This window comes from Pseudoliparis swirei, chromosome 20, assembly GCF_029220125.1.
Source record: "Pseudoliparis swirei isolate HS2019 ecotype Mariana Trench chromosome 20, NWPU_hadal_v1, whole genome shotgun sequence".
NCBI lineage: Eukaryota > Metazoa > Chordata > Actinopteri > Perciformes > Liparidae > Pseudoliparis > Pseudoliparis swirei.
In genome coordinates, this window is record NC_079407.1 from 3,762,580 (window position 1) to 3,785,137 (window position 22,558).

Sequence of the window (22,558 nt, forward strand, 5' to 3'; positions counted from 1 at the left end):
CACCGGCGCGTTTCAACGAGTCTGAAACTCCAATAAAATGTGTCTTCACCTGCTGAGGTGAGTGTGTGTGTGTGTGTGTGTGTGTGTGTGTGAGAGTGTGTGTAGCTGTATAGAGGCCTGTATGTGCGTGTGTGTGACGTTTGGATACCTCCCGTTTCCATTGGACGCCTTGCGGACACCCAGGTACGCGTTGTTTGTGTTGTTGTGTTGTTGTGTTGTTGTGTTGTGTTTGTCGTGAACTCGATAGCCAACTGTGGGGAGTCTGACGACAAGAATGTCTTGAGACCTCCAACTGAGATGGGGGGGGGGGGGGGGGGGAGAGAGAGAGAGACACACACACAACAACGCGCGGATAGCAATGAGTTCTCAGATATGCCTTTGGAGCGCGCGACACTGCGCGCAGCACATGCACGCGCACAATTCGTGCACCTGCGTCGGTCAGACTTTTTGAGAAATGTTTGACTGCATTGTTAATTTCATTCACTTTATACTTTGTTATGAGTTCTATGAGTTTGTTATTTTTCAAGTCACTCAATATTTATAGGACGAAAAAAAAATGTATTTGCCCAAAATATTGACAACAACAAACAGGAAAATCATTTGTGTTACATTTAGATAAATACAAAAGACCTGCATCTCTGGCTCTCAGATGTCTCCAAAAAATATTCATACATTGTAACATATATTTTTCAAGATATGGATGATGCTTTTCAGTAACTTCTAAATCCCTTATAATAAACAGTGATTATTAATAAATGTAATAGTTTAAATATCACTTTATGTCAAACTCGAAATTCTCTTAGTGACGCTTTAATAACTTCCCAGTGGAATAAACCCAACAGTCACAATATATTTCATAAAAGATGAGTTCATTAGTTTTTTCAATCTTTTATTTTTATTGAATGTTCACAAATGTTACATCTCCTTTATTTTATTATTTTCACAAGACACACATTTATATAATGGACAAATAACTGTATTGGTTTTCTTTTTTTAAATGAATTTTTGGTTTGTTTAGTTAAAAAAGTTTAATCTTGTGTGTGTTAAAAAAAAAAAAACATAATTATATAAGCATAGTCTATAAGTCCTTTATATTAATATATGAATGCAGGTTTTGTTTGTGCTCTGCTGGACGCACTAGGACCCGGAGCACACACACATTAAGGACAACCACCACATAAGAGGCTTAGTCCATCTAATCTATACTCCCACACACACACACACACACACACACACACATGCAGGCATTTCATAAATATCCCATTTTGAAACACACACAGGCGTCCCAGAGGCAAACACAGATATTGTATTTTCATTTATTTTTAATTTTCTCCTTTTCTTCCCCCGGCTGACCTGAACTTCTTTCATCTCACGTTTATTTATTTTATTGCAGAACATGACGCGTTCATATCTCCATCATCACATTTCATGACAGCAAAACATGTGTCACACGTCCTTCAAAGAGGCCGAGGGTGAACTGGCTCACCCCGGAGGAGAGCAGTGAGGAAAGGAAACACCTGCATGAAAGTGCATGTTTGCCTCTCTGCATGTTTCATCAGCTTCTTTTAAAAAAACTTTTGAATCAGCTGCTCAGCCAGATCAATAAAATGGAAAGAAAAAACCAATCACCATTTCTGATGAAGCCCTCTGGTCCTTTGTCATTAATAATCTATACGTCTTTATATTTAGTTTCACGGGATACTGAGAGTAATGAAAGAAGAATTATTTCCCAGAATCCTCCTTGGTAAAACCATCATTTGTTCTGGAATTTTTCATTCCAATCGGCTCTGTGTGTGTGTGTGTGTGTGACGTTGAAGAAGGGAACATGAAAAGAGGGAAAAGCTCCTCATCATTCGTGTCTCCATCATTGAATTGTTATGACACGACATAACCCCAACCACCGTCACGTCCCAAAAGACCCCACACACACACACACACACACACACAATCACACACACACATTATATAAACACTTTTTCAGCTGTTAAGTATCTCTGACATAATGTTATTCGATACACAAATACACACACTGTATTTTGGTCTGTGTGTGCACACCGTGTGCTTACAGTGTGTGGCTTTCACACACACAGACACGCACAGAGTTCAGCCGATTTATCATAATATGCTTTATCTGAAAAGTAAGTATCTTACCTCGGGATAAAGGGAGGAAAGAGGGGTTTGTGGCCAGAGTGACGGCGGACGGGTGGACGGAGAGAACGAGCGCCGCAGCTCGGGGACCGGAGACCCTCGGGGGGGGCCGGAGCCAGGCTATCGGTCAGGTAACGGGACCGTTAAGGGGGCGGCAAGGAGAGGGCCACAGTGACGTGTGTGTGTGTGTAGGCGCTCACTGTGAGGCCTGTTTAAGTTTTTACTGGAAGAAAACTGTGAGGAAAGTTGAGTTTTGTGATGGAAGGAAGAGAGGAGATGAAGAAAAAGAAGTGGAAGAGAGAGAGAGAGGCAGATGGTAAAGGGGGGTGGGGGGAGGGGAGGGGCATTGGGGCAGACATATAATCTGAGTTTTCCAAAAGGTCTTTGTGTTTTTAGATCCAATTCGTCATTATTGTACAGCAGAGGTTTGTTGATATCTTTGTGATGCTCATATAGCAACACCATGTGTGTGTGTGTATTGAGGTCAGAGTCATTAACCCTTGTGTCGCCTTCGGGTCAATTTGACCCGATTCAATGTTTAATGTCGGTGTTCTTTCGGGAGTCAACAAACAAACATAAAGTACCTCACACTTAAACTTGGAAAACAATATTAATTCTAATAATTTTCTGGAGATTTTAATAGCTGGGGTCATATTGACCTCAAGGGTAAAATATGTTAGTAAATATAAAGGTAACAGGAGGGTTAAACATTGAATCGGGTCAAATTGACCCGAAGGCAACACAAGGGTTAAAGTGATGTGGCGATTACTGGGTCTGGCCATGTGTCTGTGTGCACTCAGCGCTCCTCTTCGGTCTCACGGCGGCACAAAGAGACGAAGGTCCCGCCGCACGGCGTGCAGGTTAAACGGGCTGCATGCCATTAAGTGTGTGTACGTGTGTGTGTGTCCATTTAGTGGAGGCCTTGGGTTGTCTGCATGTCAGCAGAGGGCGAGGTCAAAGATAAACTCAGGCTCGAGTCGCTTATGAAGAACTACACATAAGTGTACCAGTATACATTCTATATGAAGCAGACAAGTAAATACAGTATATATATATATACTTAAATATATTTCAATCAGGAGAGATGGGTATTTAGAGTTGAACAATCATTTATTACAATAGTGCAAAGTCTTTTTTGGCGATTGGACTCCATCCTGAAGTAGGATAAACCAGGGGTAGAGATGCTGATATCTGCGCAGGCAGAATCCCCCCATGGAGTCCAGACACTGGTGATGGTGTCGAAGCCGCGTTGCCACAACTCCAACTGGAGGAGCCTGGGGTGGCGGAGGGTCGAAATGACGCGAGCTGAAACGACAACTGACAGCAGCAGAGAACACAACTTTAAAGTGTTACCAACGACTGTGATAGGCTTATCCAACTGGGCTGGCTCTAAATGGTTGGTTCATTCATCGGGCCCGCCCCCAATCAGCTAATGGAGTAATCGCTGCAAGACATGTGAATGAACCAGCTGTACCCAATGTCTTCCTGTCTGAATTTTCGCTAAGCTACATTTCAATCAGGAGAGACGGGTATTTAGAGTTGAACAATCATTTATTACAATAGAATATTGCAATAGTGCAAAGTCTTTTTTGGCGATTGGACTCCATCCTGAAGTAGGATAAACCAGGGGTAGAGATGCTGATATCTGCGCAGGCAGAATCCCCCCAAAGAGAATTATTTTATCTGTATAAAATAAATTCAACCTTACCTACAGCCGCAGAAGTTTCCTAGGCACCCCTAGAACCATTTCATGAAACCACTAGTTATGGTTCGAAGGGATTAATGCTAGCCGTAATAGTAAACATCACAGAGTTCAGAAGGTCTAGCTAAAAGCAAGAGAGGAAGGCCCCGAAGGACTGCAGACAAGGATACGGGGGTCTCTATCGACTGCAGAAGCTAATAGTGCCGATCTAGATATACAGCACTAAGACAGCAGGATCCGACCGAATCCCGAAAATGATAGCGGGGTCGGAAATGACGCAGAAAGGCAGATTAGGGGTGAAGACGCACCGCAGACAAGAACAGGAGGGGGTCGAGTAGACCGCAGAACTGGACAGTGTGGAAAGGAACTAGCACTTCAAAGGAGAAGGGGATTTTAAGATCCCCGAATGGATAGCGGGGGTCACGACGTGCTTGGTCGCTCCCAAGGAACGGATAGGTTGGGTCAAGTTAGACCGCAGACAAGAATAGATTGGGGTCATGGGTAGACCGCAGACAAGGACAGGTTGGGGTCCTGTGTAGACCGCAGAACAGGATAGTAGGGGTCACGTTCAAGACCGCAGGACAGTTCGAGTCGGATTTGTATCGGTTGGTCGCTTCTCGTTAGACCCCTGTCGGACTCTGGCGTTCCCACGCATCCGGGGAAGTACGTCCGGGAAAAAGACTGTGTCCTCGTTGGACGGGTTCGTCGCAGACCCAGAAACAAGAAATACCCGGAAACAGGAATATTATGTCAGCTTTGTGACGGCCCTCCCCGGACCTGTAAACGAGAGCGGGTTTCCATACCATCTTTTGCCTGATTTTTTTGCTGGAAATTGGAAGATAATCCGCTTTGCCAGGTAACGGAGACCTAGGAAAATAAGAAGAATACCGTTACGCAGGATAGCATTCACCTAGGAAATTAAGAAAAGATCACGTTAAGCCGGGCAACGTAAACCGCTAACTATTACGTTAAGATAGGCAACGTCAACCAGGGAAGTAGAAACTTCACGTTAGTTAAGGGCAACGTGAAACCAGAGAATGCTAGAACACGTTTAGGCGAGACAACGTAAAAGCAGGAAAATATTCTTCTTCTTCTTTTAGATTTAAGGCCAGCATAGCCGCAAAATGAACACCACCACCACTTATATGTAACCTTACCAATTTAAGGTTTCAGGGACCTCTGATTTGACCATATGGTGTCGAGGTCCAGCCGGATGTCGGAGCCAACGGCAGAGGAGGACTACCTCCCCATTCTCTGTAGAGTTGAGGCGGAGATGCCTTGGCGGCCGCCGAAGTAGCAGCCCCTATCCGGAAAGAATGCCCCGAGTAGTTTGGCTAGGCTAAGTTGCTATTTGGGAGGATAACCTTCCAATGACCCCGGAACCAAGTCTGAGATATGGCCACCTTCCCCGGGGGAAGGAAGAGAGGAGCAGAGGAGCCAGTCTTAGGCCGAACCAAGAGGTACTCAAGCATGCTTCATGTTAGTTAAGGGCAACGTGAAACTAGAGAATGCTAGAAGCACACGTTTAGATGAGGCAACGTAGAAGCAGGAAATTGAGGCAAACACAAGAAAACGGATCACCTCGCACCAGCATGGTTCCACAAGTCCGTGTTAGCGAGCGGATCTGGAACCTTAGCTATGGTGAGATACGGCTGTACATAAGATGACTGACAAGTCACTGCCAACCAATACTTGAAACGGACATCACAAACAATTTATATGACTGACTTACCATATAGTGCCGGACTTCAATGATTTATGACTTGCCAGCATTAGGTTGAGGTCAGGGTAAAGGTCTACAGCTGTCCCATTCCCGGCATCAGTGCAACTGCGATGCCTAGGGGTTAGCCAAAGTAGCACCTCTGTGCTACCCCTTTGACCTACATAATGCTTCGTTGATCGAAGAAAGGAGGCCCTCCCGTACACAGCTGCCTAGATACTTGGAGTATTGCCCGGGAAGACCATCCAGGATCCGAAAATGGCCTGAGGTGTTTAGGAAGCTGAGCGTCTCCTAAGCTAATGAAGTTGCTTAACGATCACCATTGACGGACTGCAACTGTGTCACAGAGGGAGGCCAGTAACCCCCCAAAACCACGGATGGCCTGCATCCGTGTAGCCCTTGACTGCATCAGGGAAATGCACCATCAGCCTTTGCAGCAAACGCAACTCCATACAGAAATTGTCCAACAACCTGCCCCGCAGGTCATACCGGCCCATCAAGCTAGATAATATCGGGAAAATTTGAGATAGGCCGATGCCATATCCAGAGAGTAGGCCATAAACGCGCATTCGTCAGGTATGATACCTCTGACGAATGTACCAATGGCCAGGAGAGTGAGTAAGCGTAAACTCTTTTACTTGTTCTTGCGTCCTAGACCAAGCCTCCGCAGACGCCCACGACTATACTGCCGCGCTCACACCAAAGCGTTTATGCCGTCCTTTATGCAAGGGTCAAGACCCAGCCGATATCATCCTCACGCTGGACCTACCCCTGATAGATACTTACTCTCTATTCTACCTTCTTACCTCTCTAGTCATTCCACATGCAACAGTACTAACCTGCCAATCATTAGTTCAACCACATTTCTCCTCGGATTTAACATTAGACAGGAAGCATGTACTGATGGAAAACTCTTCCTTTTGCCATCTGTCAGGTATCCTTACAACCAGCCAACGTTATCATCCTGTTTCTTCTGAAAACTTATTACCACATTTAAAGACGAGCTGTTGAATTAACGTTTAATGACTATTTAAAGAAAACACAAAAACCCACGCCTACTAAATATATGCTACCTCTATTATACTTCTAAATGTTGTATCCTAACAAGCCCACTCTGGCTTTTACCTTATTCTGCTACCCAACTACAAATATGTGACCAAGCAAAGCCATCTTTACCACAAACCGGTAGGCAGAAAGAAAGTAAATCTTTGAAAGTCTCAAGTTTCCAACAGATCGACTCCCATTCCCCAACTTAGCGGCTCAATGCTTGCTCCTGCCTGCCATTAGAGGCTCAATGCTAGCTCCAGCCAGTCTTACAGGCCCAACGCTTGCTCCAGCCTTCCGAGGCTTAATGCTTGCTCCAGTCTTCCGAGGCTCAATGCTCACGCCAGTCTTCCGAGGCTCAATGCTCGATCCGGCCAGCTTTTACAGGGTCAATGCTAGCTCCAGCCAGTCTTACAGGCCTCAATGCTCGTGCCAGCCTGCCTTCCAGACCCAAGGCTCGCTCCAGCCAGTCTTACAGGCCCAACGCTTGCTCCAGCCTTCCGAGGCTCAATGCTCGCTCCGGCCAGCTTTTACAGGGTCAATGCTAGCTCCAGCCAGTCTTACAGGCCCCAATGCTCGTGCCAGCCTGCCTTCCAGACCCAAGGCTCGCTCCAGCCAGTCTTACAGGCCCAACGCTTGCTCCAGTCTTCCGAGCCTAATGCTCGCTCCGGCCAGCTTTTACAGGGTCAATGCTAGCTCCAGCCAGTCTTACAGGCCCCAATGCTCGTGCCAGCCTGCCTTCCAGACCCAAGGCTCGCTCCAGCCAGTCTTACAGGCCCAACGCTTGCTCCAGCCTTCCGAGGCTCAATGCTCACGCCAGCCTTACCGGCTTAATGTTTGCTCTAGTCAGCCTTAAGGGGCACAGCGTTAGTCCCAGCTGTCTTGTAAAGGCTGAAACTTGCCCCGGACTACATCGGCTCTATTGACTTTACAGACTCAATGACTTCGACCTTCTTTATAAATATAAACTAAAAATATTTATTTTCATTTGTATACAATATATTTATATTTTATTCTCACTGACATCCTCCCACTAACTGTACTTACCGCGGCAGTCAACTACGTTACGTATTATTTAGTTGCAACTGCATCCTTAAGTTAACCTAAATTAGAAACCTTTATTTACACTACGTATCCATTGATACAACTATCAGGCTATGTCAAAACAGAATACACGTTAGACAATGCGATGTCACGACCCAGCCGCGACCATAGCGGGACTACCAGAGTAATCGCCGGCTGCGATACTTCTCCTGACGCGTGCATGCCTGGCGCCGCCCTACCGCGACATTAAAGTTTGTATCAACTGCTGCCCCGTTATGTCATTTCACAAGCGGCATCGCTTTCGAACACGCTCCCCTTCCGTGACTGGAAGGACTGGTTCGTACTGCTTGAATCGAAAAGACGGTCCGGAGCTTCGGGCGCTAATCTGAACTCAGAGTGCACTTATTTAGTGTTCCGGTTCACCTCACGGAGCCCAGTTAGCGCCGCCGAAACAACGTAATAAAGACACAGCAGTTACCGGGATTTGAAGAGAGCATCGATGGTGTGCATGAAGCTACACCGTGACTGCAGGGCTGAGATGACGCCGTGTCAATCGTAGAGGAGACGAATTCCTGGCGTACCAAATACCAGAAGCGCCGTGCTCCTCTTCGCCTGCAGCCTCGGCATACCCCCGCTCTTCCGGTCCCGTCGCCGTAGAGGGAGCAGCTGATAGCAGCTAACTAACTAGCCATACTTGCTAGTGCAGCAGGAGAGGAGGCTCGCTGCTAGAAACACCGCACTGGGTGAGTACACCTGAGCAGGGCAGCCCGCCGGCTGCCACTGAACACACCTCTCCACGAGATAACCACAATCGGAATCTGACATGTTTCAGCTCCCAATAATTAGATGCAATCAGCAGAGGACCAATCTCCCCATACGAAATGACGCGAGCTGAAACGACAACTGACAGCAGCAGAGAACACAACTTTAAAGTGTTACCAACGACTCTGTGATAGGCTTATCCAACTGGGCTGGCTCTAAATGGTTGGTTCATTCATCGGGCCCGCCCCCAATCAGCTAATGGAGTAATCGCTGCAAGACTTGTGAATGAACCAGCTGTACCCAATGTCTTCCTGTCTGAATTTTCGCTAAGCTACATATACAGGACTGTCTCAGAAAATTAGAATATTGTGATAAAGTTCTTTATTTTCTGTAATGCAATTCAAAAAACAAAAATGTCATGCATTCTGGATTCATTACAAATCAACTGAAATATTGCAAGCCTTTTATTCTTTTAATATTGCTGATTATGGCTTACAGCTTAAGAAAACTCTAAAATCCTATCTCATAAAATTTTAATATTTCCTCAGACCAAGTTAAAAAAAAGATTTATAACAGCTGAGTGTTTGTCAAGGCTCAGGAAACCCTTGCAGGTGTTTCGAGTTAATTAGACAATTCAAGTGATTTGTTTAATACCCTACTAGTATACTTTTTCATGATATTCTAATATTTAGAGATAGGATATTTGAGTTTTCTTAAGCTGTAAGCCATAATCAGCAATATTAAAAGAATAAAAGGCTTGCAATATTTCAGTTGATTTGTAATGAATCCAGAATGCATGACATTTTTGTTTTTTTAATTGCATTGCAGAAAATAAAGAACTTCATCACAATATTCTAATTTTCTGAGACAGTCCTGTATATATATTTACTTGACTATATATATATATATATACTTGTCTATATATATATATATATATTTACTTCTATACATATATATATATACACTACATGGTTCATGTGTCCTGTGTTTATTTGTCTCTCTTATTAATGCTTCACATTAGCTGCTCCATATCGCATTATTATAAATATTAATAGTGCACATTAACAGAAACATAACAAATATAATAAATAATAATGAACAGATACGTTTGTCATCTTTTAGAATAACATTTTTTTTTATGCACACACATTTTGGCCTCCATACTGATTATGAGAGTTATCGTTGTAATGACTAAAGAAATGATATTAATTCAATCTTACAATTTTAAAATGTTCTAAAAGTTAAAAAAAACTCTATTCTATTGGCTTATTATTATTATTATTATTATTGCCATTTATGTTTTAGAAAAAAAAGGAAAATCCAACCCATCTGGTTTATCTAATTCATCCGTACGATTATTATTTCTTTTTTCTTTTTGTACGTTTCAATTTGCACGTTTTTTTTGCACATCTCTTTTTGCACGTTTATTTTTAAACATTTCTTTTTGAACATTTCTTTTTAAACATTTCTTTTTGCACGTTTCTTTTGGCACGTTTTTCTTTGCACATTTCTTTTTGCACATTTCTTTTTGCACATTTCTTCTCGCACTTTTTTTTTGCACGTTTCTTTTGGCGCGTTTCTTTTTGCACATTTCTTTTTGCACATTTCTTTTTAAACATTTCTTTTTGAACATTTCTTTTTCAACATTTCTTTTTGTACGTTTCTTTTGGCACGTTTTTCTTTGCACATTTCTTTTTGCACATTTCTTCTCGCACTTTTTTTTTGCACGTTTCTTTTCACACGTTTCTTTTGGCGCGTTTCTTTTTGCACATTTCTTTTTGCACATTTCTTTTTGCACGTTTCTTTTTGCACATTACTTTTTGCACATTTCTTCTCGCACTTTTTTTTGCACGTTTCTTTTTGCACATTTCTTTTGGCACACACGTCCAGCTTTAGCCGACTGAGAGTAAAGACACACCTCAACTCGCCGGCTCACCGACACGGTCGATCCCAAACCCCTCGAGGGTCTTCGGGGGAATACTGAATAAACTTGTAGTCACACGAGTTATTAAATATGACCACATTATTCTCTTTCGTGGGGACACGCTTAACAGCCGTGTGTGAGTTCACGCATAAATAACGTCTGGCCTCAGCACCTTCATCAATTTCACAGACAGCGGACCCCCTGCTGCGCGCATGTGTGTGTGTGTGTGTGTGTGTGTGTCCTGCTGTCTTCTGATAGTAGACAGATCTCTAATCCACTGCAGACAGCAGCAGGTGGTGTGTGTGTGTGTGTGTGTGTGTGTGTGTGTGTGTGTGTGTGTGTTCACTGTCATCATTTAGCCCCCTCCTTGACCACTGTCTGGGGTTTTAACACGTTAACACCTGTTCATGCCCTCATACTCATACACTTGTAATTAGATGAGATGAACAATGATCAATTGTATTTCTCGGTTTGTTTTATTTTAATATTCATAGTGCATCTGTTCATGATATACCGCAAAGAGAGAGCTGGCATCAACTAGTTACCAATCAAACACAGTTGTGACCACCTTCATTGGCAGCTAATGAGTGTGGAACGTCAGGTGACTTTTATTTAATCGTTAAATAATCATTATTTGCTAATTCGTAATTGTATGCTATTAGAATTCATGAGATAAAAAGATTTATAGCGAAATAGAGATTGAAAATGTGCAGAATTTGAATTTCACGGCAATTTATGTTATTCGGCTTTTCGGCAGGCAAGTGGACAAGGTGCGACGCACACACTCTCACACACACACACACTCACACACACACACACACACACAGTGTTCAACTTGTTAAAACAAAGCTCCTCATGCGTGGTTTCATATGCACTGCTTTATAAAAGACTATGTGTGTGTGTGTGTGTGTGTGTGTGTGTGTGTGGCGTGGTACAGTAGCCTGCCCCCTCACCCCCCCCTCCCCCACCCCACCAGCCCCCCACCTGCACCCCTACCCACCACCCCATATGGCAGTAGACAGTAGTAATCATGGAAGTGGAGCAACAGGCCCTGAGCCTCACTAATCCTCCGCCACACTCCGACACGTGCCACACTAACGCATATACCCATCTCACACACACTCACACACACACACACACACACTCACACACACACCCACTCACACACCTACACACACACACAATTTAATATTGTTTTGTTTGCATTACATGAACACACCGTGGATTCACTAATTATTATCACATAAAAAACACACGCACATCTTGTGACTTGCACCATTATTTTGGCATGCAGTACCCATAATCCACCACAACTCTCTCCCCATTATACGACCTGTCAGTTTAATTGAAATGACACACAATAAATAAATAAAATGATATTTTTTTAACATAAAACACAACAGAAATACCACAAAGAGGGCTTTGTTTTACCCGAATGGCAACAAAAAGCACCTTGCACAGACCACCTTGCACACAAATAAGAGACACACACACGCGCTCACCGCAACACACACAGACACACACGTACACACACACACACAGAACCGCTCCACCGTGACGCACCAGCAGTAAGGGGCTACAATAGCTCTCTTATTGTTAATTGGCCCGTTTAATCCCGAGGAATGCGTCTGATTAGGACCGCCGGCGGGTCAGCAACTTGCTCAACGCTCTCCCTCACAATGGACGGGCTGTAACGGAGATCTGGGAGCAGGCACACACACACACACACACACACAAACACACACAAACACACACACACACACATACACACACGAACACACACACACACACACACACACACACACACACGAACACACACTTGCGGACAAAAGGTGTGTATGGTCACACAAAGTGACCAGGCGTCGGTACGTGTGTGTGTGTGTGTGTGTGTGTGGGGGGGGGGGGGGGCGGTGGCCTTACATAGCCCCTCTCTGCGTTGAACTCACTCCCAGCATGCAACATCGGCGTGGATGAAGTGCAAGGAAAGACCTCTACACACACACCTCTCACAGGAGGGACGAGGAGAAGCCGGACCGGTCGCCGGTAGATAGGTGGGGTCAGAGGTGACGTGGGTCAACGTGTGTGTGTGTGTGTGTGTGTGTGTGTGTGTGTGTGTGTGTTCTGTAGGAGGTCCTGCATCACTGCTGACACACTGCTGGTAAATCCAGTTTAGCGTGTCAAAAACAGGCCCACGAAATCTGCCACAGCGCCCCTAATGCCAGCGCCGCTGTCACCCTCAATCACTCACACACACATAATCCGCACGCCGTGACCCAGCACACACACACACACACACACACACATACAGCCCCTGGGCCCATTCAGCCGGGCAGGCGGACCCGGTACCAGGTGACACCAGCCACAGGGTCAACCTCTCCCTGTCAGGGGAGGGGGAGGAAAGGGGGTGATGGTGGAGAGAGGGAGGAGAATGTGGAGGGGAGGAGGGGAGGATGGGAGGAGTCCGAGGACTCTGGGGGGCGAGCAGGAAGTGAGGCGACGGAATTTTAATTTCAGGAGCCAAAAACCCAGAAAATAAGAACTTGAACCGTCACCGTTACAGAACCTCACGGAGAGTTTCAGCTCATGCTCACAGGAACATGACGGAGCCACCTGGAACCGGGAATGGTTCTTCAGAGGGAAGCTGTAGAAGAACCATATATGGCTCCACGAAGAACCTTTCAACCTCGAGAAATGGTTCTTTCAAGAACCCTTTCCCTAAAGAGTCCTTCAAAGAACCTATAAAGGTGTCTAAAGGAACCTTAAAAAATGGTTCTTGAAGGCACCATTTCTGGTTCCACAGAGAACATTTCAGCCCAGGGTTCTCTAAAGAACCATTTCCTTAAAGAGTCCTGAAAAGAACCTATAAAGGTGTCTAAAGGAACCTTCAATTGTTCTTTAAGGCACCATTTCCAACATGTTTTTTCAGTAGTTGATGGTTCTTCGTAGAACCAAAAAGCCTTTTTAAAGAACCTTTTAAGAACCTTTATTATTCTGTGTGTGACATTGTCTCGGTTCACTCGGGTCGGGGGGGGGGGGCGAGAGACAAGAGGCGTCTATAGGATCCCCCCCCCCCCCCTCGTGCACCACACGGCACCCTGATTGATTTCGCGAGGACAACGTGGAACGACTCTGGACTCTGGTTCTCCGTTCCGTGTTTGCAGGATGCCTCTCGGTCCTCACGGGGGATTCTCACTCCTTCTCTCTTCTTCTTTCTCTTTCTCTTTCCTCTCTTCTTCTCTCTTTTCTCCCAGGTTATCGTGGGCAATGCAGAGATCCAGACGGAAGGATGAAGACCACGTCTCTCCACCACGACCTCCTTTTCCAAATCTCAAAGGCCTTTTGCTTTTACTAACAGCCCTTCTTTCTTTCTTTTTTTCTCTGTGGATGAAAACTAATTAAAAAAACACTATGATTTGATTCCTTCATTCGTGGCTTTAAGCTCGTGGCTGTGAGTTAAAGTAGCATGAAGCTAAGAGGCCTATCAATGTAACGGGTGGCTTTAAGGAGACTCTCACTGACACCGCAAGCCTCTCAGCATAAATAAATCCTCATTGTGTCCGCCAACAAACGGAGAGTCCACTCTTTCTCTAAACCCCTCTTCTCCGTCCACGAAGTGGCGGCAGATTAGCCTTGTATTGGTAACGATGATGCAACATCGTTCTACGAATGAAATGGTGTCGCGGCGACGTTCAGATGTCACGAACACGCGGAAATTACTGTAATTCACACGATGCATCGCAGGTAAGAGAGAATACAAGTTAAATGTAGAATGTTGTAATATCGTGTCAATGTGTAAAGTATATTTTTCTGGTGTCAACCCTGTAGAAGTGATCAGATTCTGTAACTCCACAGTTTTTCTTCCCCTCAACGTGTCTATTTGATTCTATTTGAATAAAATAATAATAATATTAACAATCCTCTCTGTGTTATTGGATGCGTCAGTGTTGCAGTGAGTGTGTGTGTGCAGCCAGGAATGCATTCAGGTCGCAGGTGACAGTCGGCAATCGAACAGGACGTTGATCCGTATCCACGGACAGACACACACACACACACACAAACGCACACACACACACACACACACACACACACACACACACAGGATTGACTATGGGACACACGCAAACACAGAAGACTCGGCAGCATAACTGTTTGTCAGAGTCAGAATAGATTTTCCCCAAATAGAAAAGTACACAGAGAACTCCGACATGTACTGGAGGGAGTTACAGACGAAACACTGCCATCTAGTGGTCATGTGTGGTATCGCCGCGTGTCTGCAGTGGGAGGAATGAATGCAGTGTGGACATGCAGCTACCAGTCCACCTCACTGACTCCACCTGCCGCTCAACGAGGGGACATTTGGCCTTATCAGGATATTTGTTATTTTTATTAGGATATTTGTAAATTTGTGTGGGAATTAACCTGAACTTAATTTATTTTAGTGCTCAAAGTTGATTCTTAATATATATTCTTGTTTTCAGTTCTATTTCATTATTATTATTATTATTATTATTATCATTATAACCCTCGGAAAAGAGATTTTTAATCTCAATGGGATTCACCTGCTTAAATAAAGGTTTAACTTGCTTTCCTTCTTTCCAGTTGGCTGTAAAATGAAAAATAAAAGGGTTGACAATGATTTTTGACAACAAGTGTTAAAACAAATACACACCCTGAACTTATATGTTTCTCCTTGGTGACCACACCGATGAGTGTCCTCAAACACAGCGATGCCTCACTGGACGCTCAGTTTCACGAGGCCCCCTGTGCACCAGTTGATTTGATCAATCCTTATTTAAAAAAGAGGAAGAAGCCTGAGCTCTCTGATCCGAGTCACATCCTCCAACCATGACAATCACCGCCGTGCCACGCAGCCAACATGACTTGTCCTGCAGTCAGGGGACACACAACTCCATTAATATATCATATTATGCTTTCAATGCACGTGATTATGTGTCTGATTGTGACATTTAGACGTTGAAGTTGACAGGGAATGGACAAAAGTAAACTTTGTCTTCGACCCGCCAAAATAAAAGTAGCCTATAGTCTCTGGCTTGGAAATGTGAGAATGGGGCATTTATTTTTATGGCAGCGTCTTGTTTCTTTTTTATCAACAACTAAGCAACTCAACTGTTATGTTTAATAACGTTGACAAATATGCTTCTATGTATTCGGATTTAGGTTATTACTCTGCTCGTCGATAACTATTAAATTGACCAAAAAGAAGGATTTTGTCGTGCTGCCTCCTGCTCTGGTAACAAGGTACACAGGTACACAGGTCCTGTACCTGCAATGAACAAATGAACAAACAACAACAAATAAAGTATCCATATATGCAACAATAACTAATAATATAAAAAAATACAAATAACAATAAAAGCCTCTCCTTATAAACAAATCTAACCTAAATAAGCAAACATCTATAATAATTAAACAATACTAAATAAATAAATACTAAATAGCTGCACATGCATGTTGCTGACGTCACTGCTAATAAGTCGCATTACTGTAACGTGCATGTGTGTTGTCTGCAGCCTAATAATAAAACCCATGTAGTATACAGGACTGTCTCAGAAAATTAGAATATTGTGATGAAGTTCTTTATTTTCTGTAATGCAATTAAAAAAACAAAAATGTCATGCATTCTGGATTCATTACAAATCAACTGAAATATTGCAAGCCTTTTATTCTGATTTATTGCTGATTATGGCTTACAGCTTAAGAAAACTCAAATATCCTATCTCTAAATATTAGAATATCATGAAAAAGTATACTAGTAGGGTATTAAACAAATCACTTGAATTGTCTAATTAACTCGAAACACCTGCAAGGGTTTCCTGAGCCTTGACAAACACTCAGCTGTTATAAATCTTTTTTTTTACTTGGTCTGAGGAAATATTAAAATTTTATGAGATAAGATTTTAGAGTTTTCTTAAGCTGTAAGCCATAATCAGCAATATTAAAAGAATAAAAGGCTTGCAATATTTCAGTTGATTTGTAATGAATCCAGAATGCATGACATTTTTGTTTTTTTAATTGCATTACAGAAAATAAAGAACTTTATCACAATATTCTAATTTTCTGAGACAGTCCTGTATACAGTATAGTTTTCTCTTGTGCAGTGAAAAGTGCATTCATGCTCCTGCACAAAAAACAACATCAACAAACACCGGAGAAAGAGAGCCTCTCTTACCGGCTGGGTAGAGGCGGCCCTCCCGGGAGAAGACGGTGATGTGTCGGTCGAAATCTGCAGGTTTGTCCCGAGGGACATGTTTGTTGTTGTCTCCATGGTGACCTCAGGTGAACTTCACTCTAAAGTATCTTTATATATATGTACACTACCGTTCAAAAGTTTGGGATCACTTAGAAATGACTTTATTTTTCAAAGAAAAGCACTGTTTTTTCAATAAAGATAACATTAAATTAATCAGAAATACACACTATACATTGTTAATGTGGTAAATGACTATTCTAGGTGGAAACGTCTGGTTTCTAATGAAATATCTCCATAAGTGTGAGGCCCTTTTACAGCAAGTATCACTCCAGTGTTCTAATGGTACATTGTGTTTGCTAATCGCCTTAGAAGACTAATATCTGATTAGAAAACCCGTGCAATTATGTTAGCACAGCTGAAAACAGTTATGCTGGTGATATAAGCTATACAACTGGCCTTCCTTTGAGCTTGAATTTTGTAGAACAAAATTAATATTTCAAATATTAATCATTATTTCTAACCTTGTCAATGTCTTAACTATATTTTATATTAATTTGATAAATAAAAGTGTGATTTTTCATGGAAGACACGAAATTGTCTGGGTGATCCCAAACTTTTGAACGGTAGTGTATACATATATATATAATAACAGTAAAAAGCTCTCGAGATGTTCTCTTCTCTTACTTTCTCTTTCATTCATAGTTCACGGTGAGGGCAGGCCGGCCTCCCGACGATTGGATGGAGAGGCAATACGGAAATCAAGTGACTCTACTCGTTAGACTGGCCCTCTCTCTCTCTCTCTCTCTCTCTCTCTCTCTCTCTCTCTCTCTCTCTCTCTCTCTCTCTCTCTCTCTCTCTTACCTGTGAAACTGGAAACGCGCGTTTTCAAAAAGACGCTCAGATCGTGTCGGTGGGAGGGTTGAATGGAGAGGAGCGAGCCACCGACATTAGACATCCCTCTCTCCCTCTCTCCCCCCCTCTCTCTCTCTCTTTTTCTGCTGTCACTTGACCGCCACAAACACACACATACACACACACACACACACACACACACACACAGCCAAATGTCGGGCGGCAGGGTCGGCTTCTGTCTCAGCGATAAGAAACGCAAGAGGATGAACCTGGACGCCTTTGCCGTCTTCTGTGAGTAAGTTAACTTTTAAAATATTAATAATAATATCTATATCTTTATCTGGTATAGAGAATGGGCCCCATGGGGCCCCCTAGCAACATGGTCTTTGTATCTCCCTGTGTTTCACGCAGTATAAATGGCATGGACATGTTGTACTAACACCCTCATCTAGTGTCCACATTGTGCAATTATTTATGAATGATTGATGAGTTATATTGCTACCGGACGAGCCCCAATCACCACCGAGCTGCTCAGGTGGCTCCTGTGTTATCGCCTCCATGCAATTATAAACATGTGTTGTTGTTGTTGTTTGTTTGTTATTCGTGCAGAGGCCGCGGCGTGGAGGTGGTGCAGGTACGTGTTGCTGCTTCCACGTGTTTACATGAAATCAATAAAACACAGATTCATAACGATGGCATGATGAAGTTAACCCTGTGTGTGTGTGTGTGTGTGTATGTGTGTGTGTGTGTGTGTGTGTCTTGACACAGGCTTTCTTTGTCTAGATGCGCACACACACTCACACACACATACACACACACACACACACACACACCGAGATAAGTTTATTGGTGAAGCAGTTTCAGGATGACAGTAGTTTGATAAAATACACACACATATACACACACATATACACACACACACAGATACGTTTACGGAAGCAGGTGAATCAGTTTCACGATGACAATAGTTTGACAGCACGCACACATACACACACACACGCACACGCGTGTCACGTACAGATGCCCAATACTCCAGTAATCCGTGTCACAGCCACCTGCAGCCAGCCCCCCCCCCCCCCCACCTCTTACAACCAGCTCAGGGCCAAAGAGTGAACAATGCCCGCCCGGAGCACGAGCCATACCCCCCCCACAAACACCCCCCCTCCAAGGAGCACGAGCCATACCCCCAACCCCTCCAAAAACAGGGTTACACAGGGATTCCCAGAAGGTTATGCCGAAATGATCCACGTCATGTTTGTCAAAGGTCATTTATTGTCCTTATGTAACATTCAGCTGACGCCCATTTGCAACCCAACGTCTACACACACACACACACACACACACACACACACACATGCAGGAGGACGCTCCCGTAGAGCATCTTTGTGTTATGCATCACGAGGAATGTGAACAGCAGACAACAAAAAGCTGTTCTGTGGTCAGACAACATGGCCTGACGTCTTCACGCGCTCGCTCGCCGACCTTTGACTCCACTCGGCGCCGTTCGGCCCGGCAGGTCCGTCTGGTTGCGTGCCGGCCGCGGGGCGGCGCTCCCTTCCTCTGAGACGTCCCTTCATTACACGAGTGATGAACGTGACACATGCGTACGGAGATAATGCACATCGGGTAGAAGAAGAGAGAGAGACATGTGACTCGTTAAGCACAGGTGTGACTAATAGGGTTAATCATGTCATGTGAGGGGGCAGAGCTATAATCAGGGAGAGTTACACCTGCTTTTCTTGCTAGACCGCACACACCGATGCAGAAGCTTTTCATCCATCGTGGTACACATGTACGTTTAAAAAAACACATGACCCCTGCATATTTAAACAACATGAAAAGTGTGTTGTACTTGTATAACCACGTGGGATGTAATCGTCTCCTCTCCGTCAGATCGACCTCGCTCAGCCGCTGGCGCACCAGGGGCCCTTCGACATCATCGTTCACAAGCTGTCCGACGTCATCGTGGAGGCCGAGCAAGACAGCCAATCGCAGAAGCTCCTGGACAACTTCCAGGTGTGCGGGAGCGGCTTGTCATTCACTTCAATTCGGTTTATTTTGTACAGCCCAATATCACAAATTTACAAATTTGAGATTGGGTTTTAAAATCTGTACACGTGCGACATCCCTGACCTTTGACCTTTCACATCGGATCAGCAAAAACTCCCAAGGAATAAAAAAAAAAAAATGTCATGGGTCCAGCCAGATACAATGGGCCCTGATGATACATGAAGTCACAAAGACTCCGGGGAGGAAGCAGAGTGAGTAATGTGCGATGGAGAGATGTAAATGCGCCCATAAGGAGAGAGAGAAGAGGAGAGAGGTGCTCAGTGTATCCTAAAATGTTCATGCTAGAAGAGTCCGTCTTTTTTTTGCCTTGCAGAGCTACGCGTCGGCTCACCCCTCCACGGTTCTTCTCGACCCGTTGCCCGCCATGACCCGGCTGCTGGACCGCTTCGCCTCTTACCAGATCATGAGCGAGCTGCGCCAGTCACTCCGAGGTCAAGTGTCTTACTAACTCCTCGTTTCCTGCTGCTCTCGATGTGTAATAACCTCTCCTATGTTATATAATATAACAATATATTATATTTTATTACATGATAATATATTATATTATAACATATTATATGATATTATAACATATTATATGATATTATATTGTATTATATTATATTACATTATAATATATGATTATATTATATCATGTTGTAGGAGCGCCCACTGCAAAATCTGAAGCGTCAGTGGTGATGGCGATCGGAGCCTTGGGTGCGGGATGTGCCAGCATCGTTGCCCTTGCCAGAGCAGTCTTGGTATCCCCAAATGCCTGGTCCCTCTCCTCTGTCCAGTCAACCGCTTGTTTGACAGTCTTGCCTTTCAGGGCTTCGAAAAGGGGTCGCATCAACTGTGCTGCCCGGGGGATGAATCGATGGTAAAAGTTTACCATTCCTAAAAACTCCTGCAGTGCCTTCACTGTGAGCGGGCGCTGAAAGTTAGCCACCGCGTCCACCTACGCTGGAAGGGGAACGGCCCCGTCTTTAGTGACGCGATGTCCAAGGAAGTCAATGGTTGTCAACCCAAACTGACACTTAGCCGGGTTGACGATCAACCCGTGTCGGTTGAGCCGAGCAAACAATATCCGCAGGTGAGACATATGCTCTGCCCTCGATGAACTGGCAGCCAGGATGTCGTCCAGGTAAACAAACAGAAAAGGCAGGTGCCTAAGCACAGTGTCCATGAGGCGCTGGAAAGTCTGTGCTGCATTTTTGAGGCCAAACGGCATCCTCAAAAATTCAAAGAGGCCGAAAGGTGTGATCAGTGCCGTCTTGGGAATATCCAGAGGTTGAACGGGCACTTGATGATAACCCCGAACCAGGTCGACCTTAGAAAACACCACGCTACCGGACAAATGGGCAGAAAAATCCTGGATGTGCGGAACTGGGTCGCGGTCCGGGATCGTTGCATCGTTGAGCCGGCGATAATCCCCACACGGACGCCACCCACCTCCAGGCTTCGGTGCAATGTGCAGGGGTGACGCCCACGGGCCGTTGGAGCGGCGAATGATGCCCAGGCGCTCCATGTTGTCAAACTCTGTCTTGGCGATGATGAGCTTTGCCGGGTCCAGGCGCCGGGCCCGGGCATGTACCGGTGGGCCAGTGGTCGAGATGTAATGTTCTACCCCATGTTTGACCGTGGAGGATGAGAAGGTGGGTCGTGTGAGGTCCGGGAACTCAGCCAGCAACCAAAGAAACTCATCCGCAGCTGAGAGGCGAGCCAGCCTGGTTGCCTCTGCTCCCCCTAGTGTGCACGGGTAAGAGAAGAAAGTCAAAGCATTAATCAGGCGGCGGCCCTTGACGTCTACCAACAGTCCGTATGCACACAGGAAATCCGCACCAAGTAAGGGCATGTTAATCTTAGCCATCTGATTAATGCTTTGACTTTCTTCTCTTATCAGAAGGGTGCGTGTTCAGATCACGTCAGGGTCACCAATGTAGGAGCGCGGGAATGAACGCTACGGACAAAGTTACTATATTTGGCTGCACACCTCTGTGGCCGTTTATTTCCTCACACAAAACATTTCACCTGTGACACTGACACCTCGTGACCTTTAACCCCTCGACGCCACCCCGTTGCCCTGGTTACGCTCCCAGCTCTTAAAGGGACCCGGTCACGTATCCTGCACACCACCCTACTAGTCTTGTGAATTATGTGCTCCCAACAGAGTCCCCTACAATGTTATATTATATTGTATTATATTATAATATATCATATTATATTATATTGTATTATATTATATCATATTATATTGTATTACATTATATTATATTACAATATATAATATAACATTACATTATATAATATTATAATATATTATATTATAGTATATTATATTACATTATATATTATACTACATTATAATATGTTATATTATATTATAATATATTACATTATAATATGTTATATTATAATATGTTATATTATATTATAATATATTACATTATATTACAGTATATTATATTATATAATATAATATTACAATATATTATATTATAATATATTACATTATATTATATGCCGTCCTGCAGACTGGCGTATCTGCAGTCCTCCGTATCTGGAGATCCACGATGTCAGTGACCTGCCGTCCATCCAACAGGCCATGAGGACCCAGGGCGTGAGCTTTCCTCTCAGTCAGTGCACTCTCCCTTCCTTCCTTTCTTCCTTCCTTCTTTCCTTCGTTCTTATATTAATTGAGAATGTTTAATAACATTGAGGAAACCACCTCTCGGCTCCTTTGTGTCTGTCAGTGACGTATATATATATATATATATATATATACAGGACTGTCTCAGAAAATTAGAATATTGTGATGAAGTTCTTTATTTTCTGTAATGCAATTTAAAAAACAAAAATGTCATGCATTCTGGATTCATTACAAATCAACTGAAATATTGCAAGCCTTTTATTCTGATTTATTGCTGATTATGGCTTACAGCTTAAGAAAACTCAAATATCCTATCTCTAAATATTAGAATATCATGAAAAAGTATACTAGTAGGGTATTAAACAAATCACTTGAATTGTCTAATTAACTCGAAACACCTGCAAGGGTTTCCTGAGCCTTGACAAACACTCAGCTGTTATAAATCTTATTTT

At 43.9% G+C, this 22,558-nt stretch overlaps 1 protein-coding gene and 1 long non-coding RNA gene across 4 annotated transcripts in view; one reads left to right on the plus strand and one right to left on the minus strand.

Annotated features, from left to right (window-relative positions):
- Nucleotides 1–22,558, plus strand: part of LOC130210982 (inositol-tetrakisphosphate 1-kinase-like) — a 25,665-nt gene continuing 3,107 nt past the window's right edge. Inside the window, exons 1-6 of one of the 3 annotated variants that reach the window (XM_056441538.1) lie at nucleotides 1–57; nucleotides 16,464–17,702; nucleotides 18,017–18,041; nucleotides 19,301–19,423; nucleotides 19,791–19,908; nucleotides 21,991–22,092. In XM_056441538.1, coding sequence (XP_056297513.1) covers nucleotides 17,479–17,702; nucleotides 18,017–18,041; nucleotides 19,301–19,423; nucleotides 19,791–19,908; nucleotides 21,991–22,092 — 592 coding nt within the window. In that variant the 5' untranslated portion in view covers nucleotides 1–57; nucleotides 16,464–17,478. Of the gene's footprint in view, nucleotides 58–16,373; nucleotides 17,703–18,016; nucleotides 18,042–19,300; nucleotides 19,424–19,790; nucleotides 19,909–21,990; nucleotides 22,093–22,558 lie in introns of those variants that run through there. The other 2 variants (XM_056441537.1, XM_056441539.1) reach the window with 2 other exon arrangements.
- Nucleotides 3,679–9,254, minus strand: LOC130210985 (uncharacterized). The gene is made up of 2 exons (XR_008834899.1): nucleotides 5,008–9,254; nucleotides 3,679–4,717 (listed from the first exon to the last, which is right to left on the minus strand). It is a non-coding gene; the product is annotated as an uncharacterized LOC130210985 (long non-coding RNA).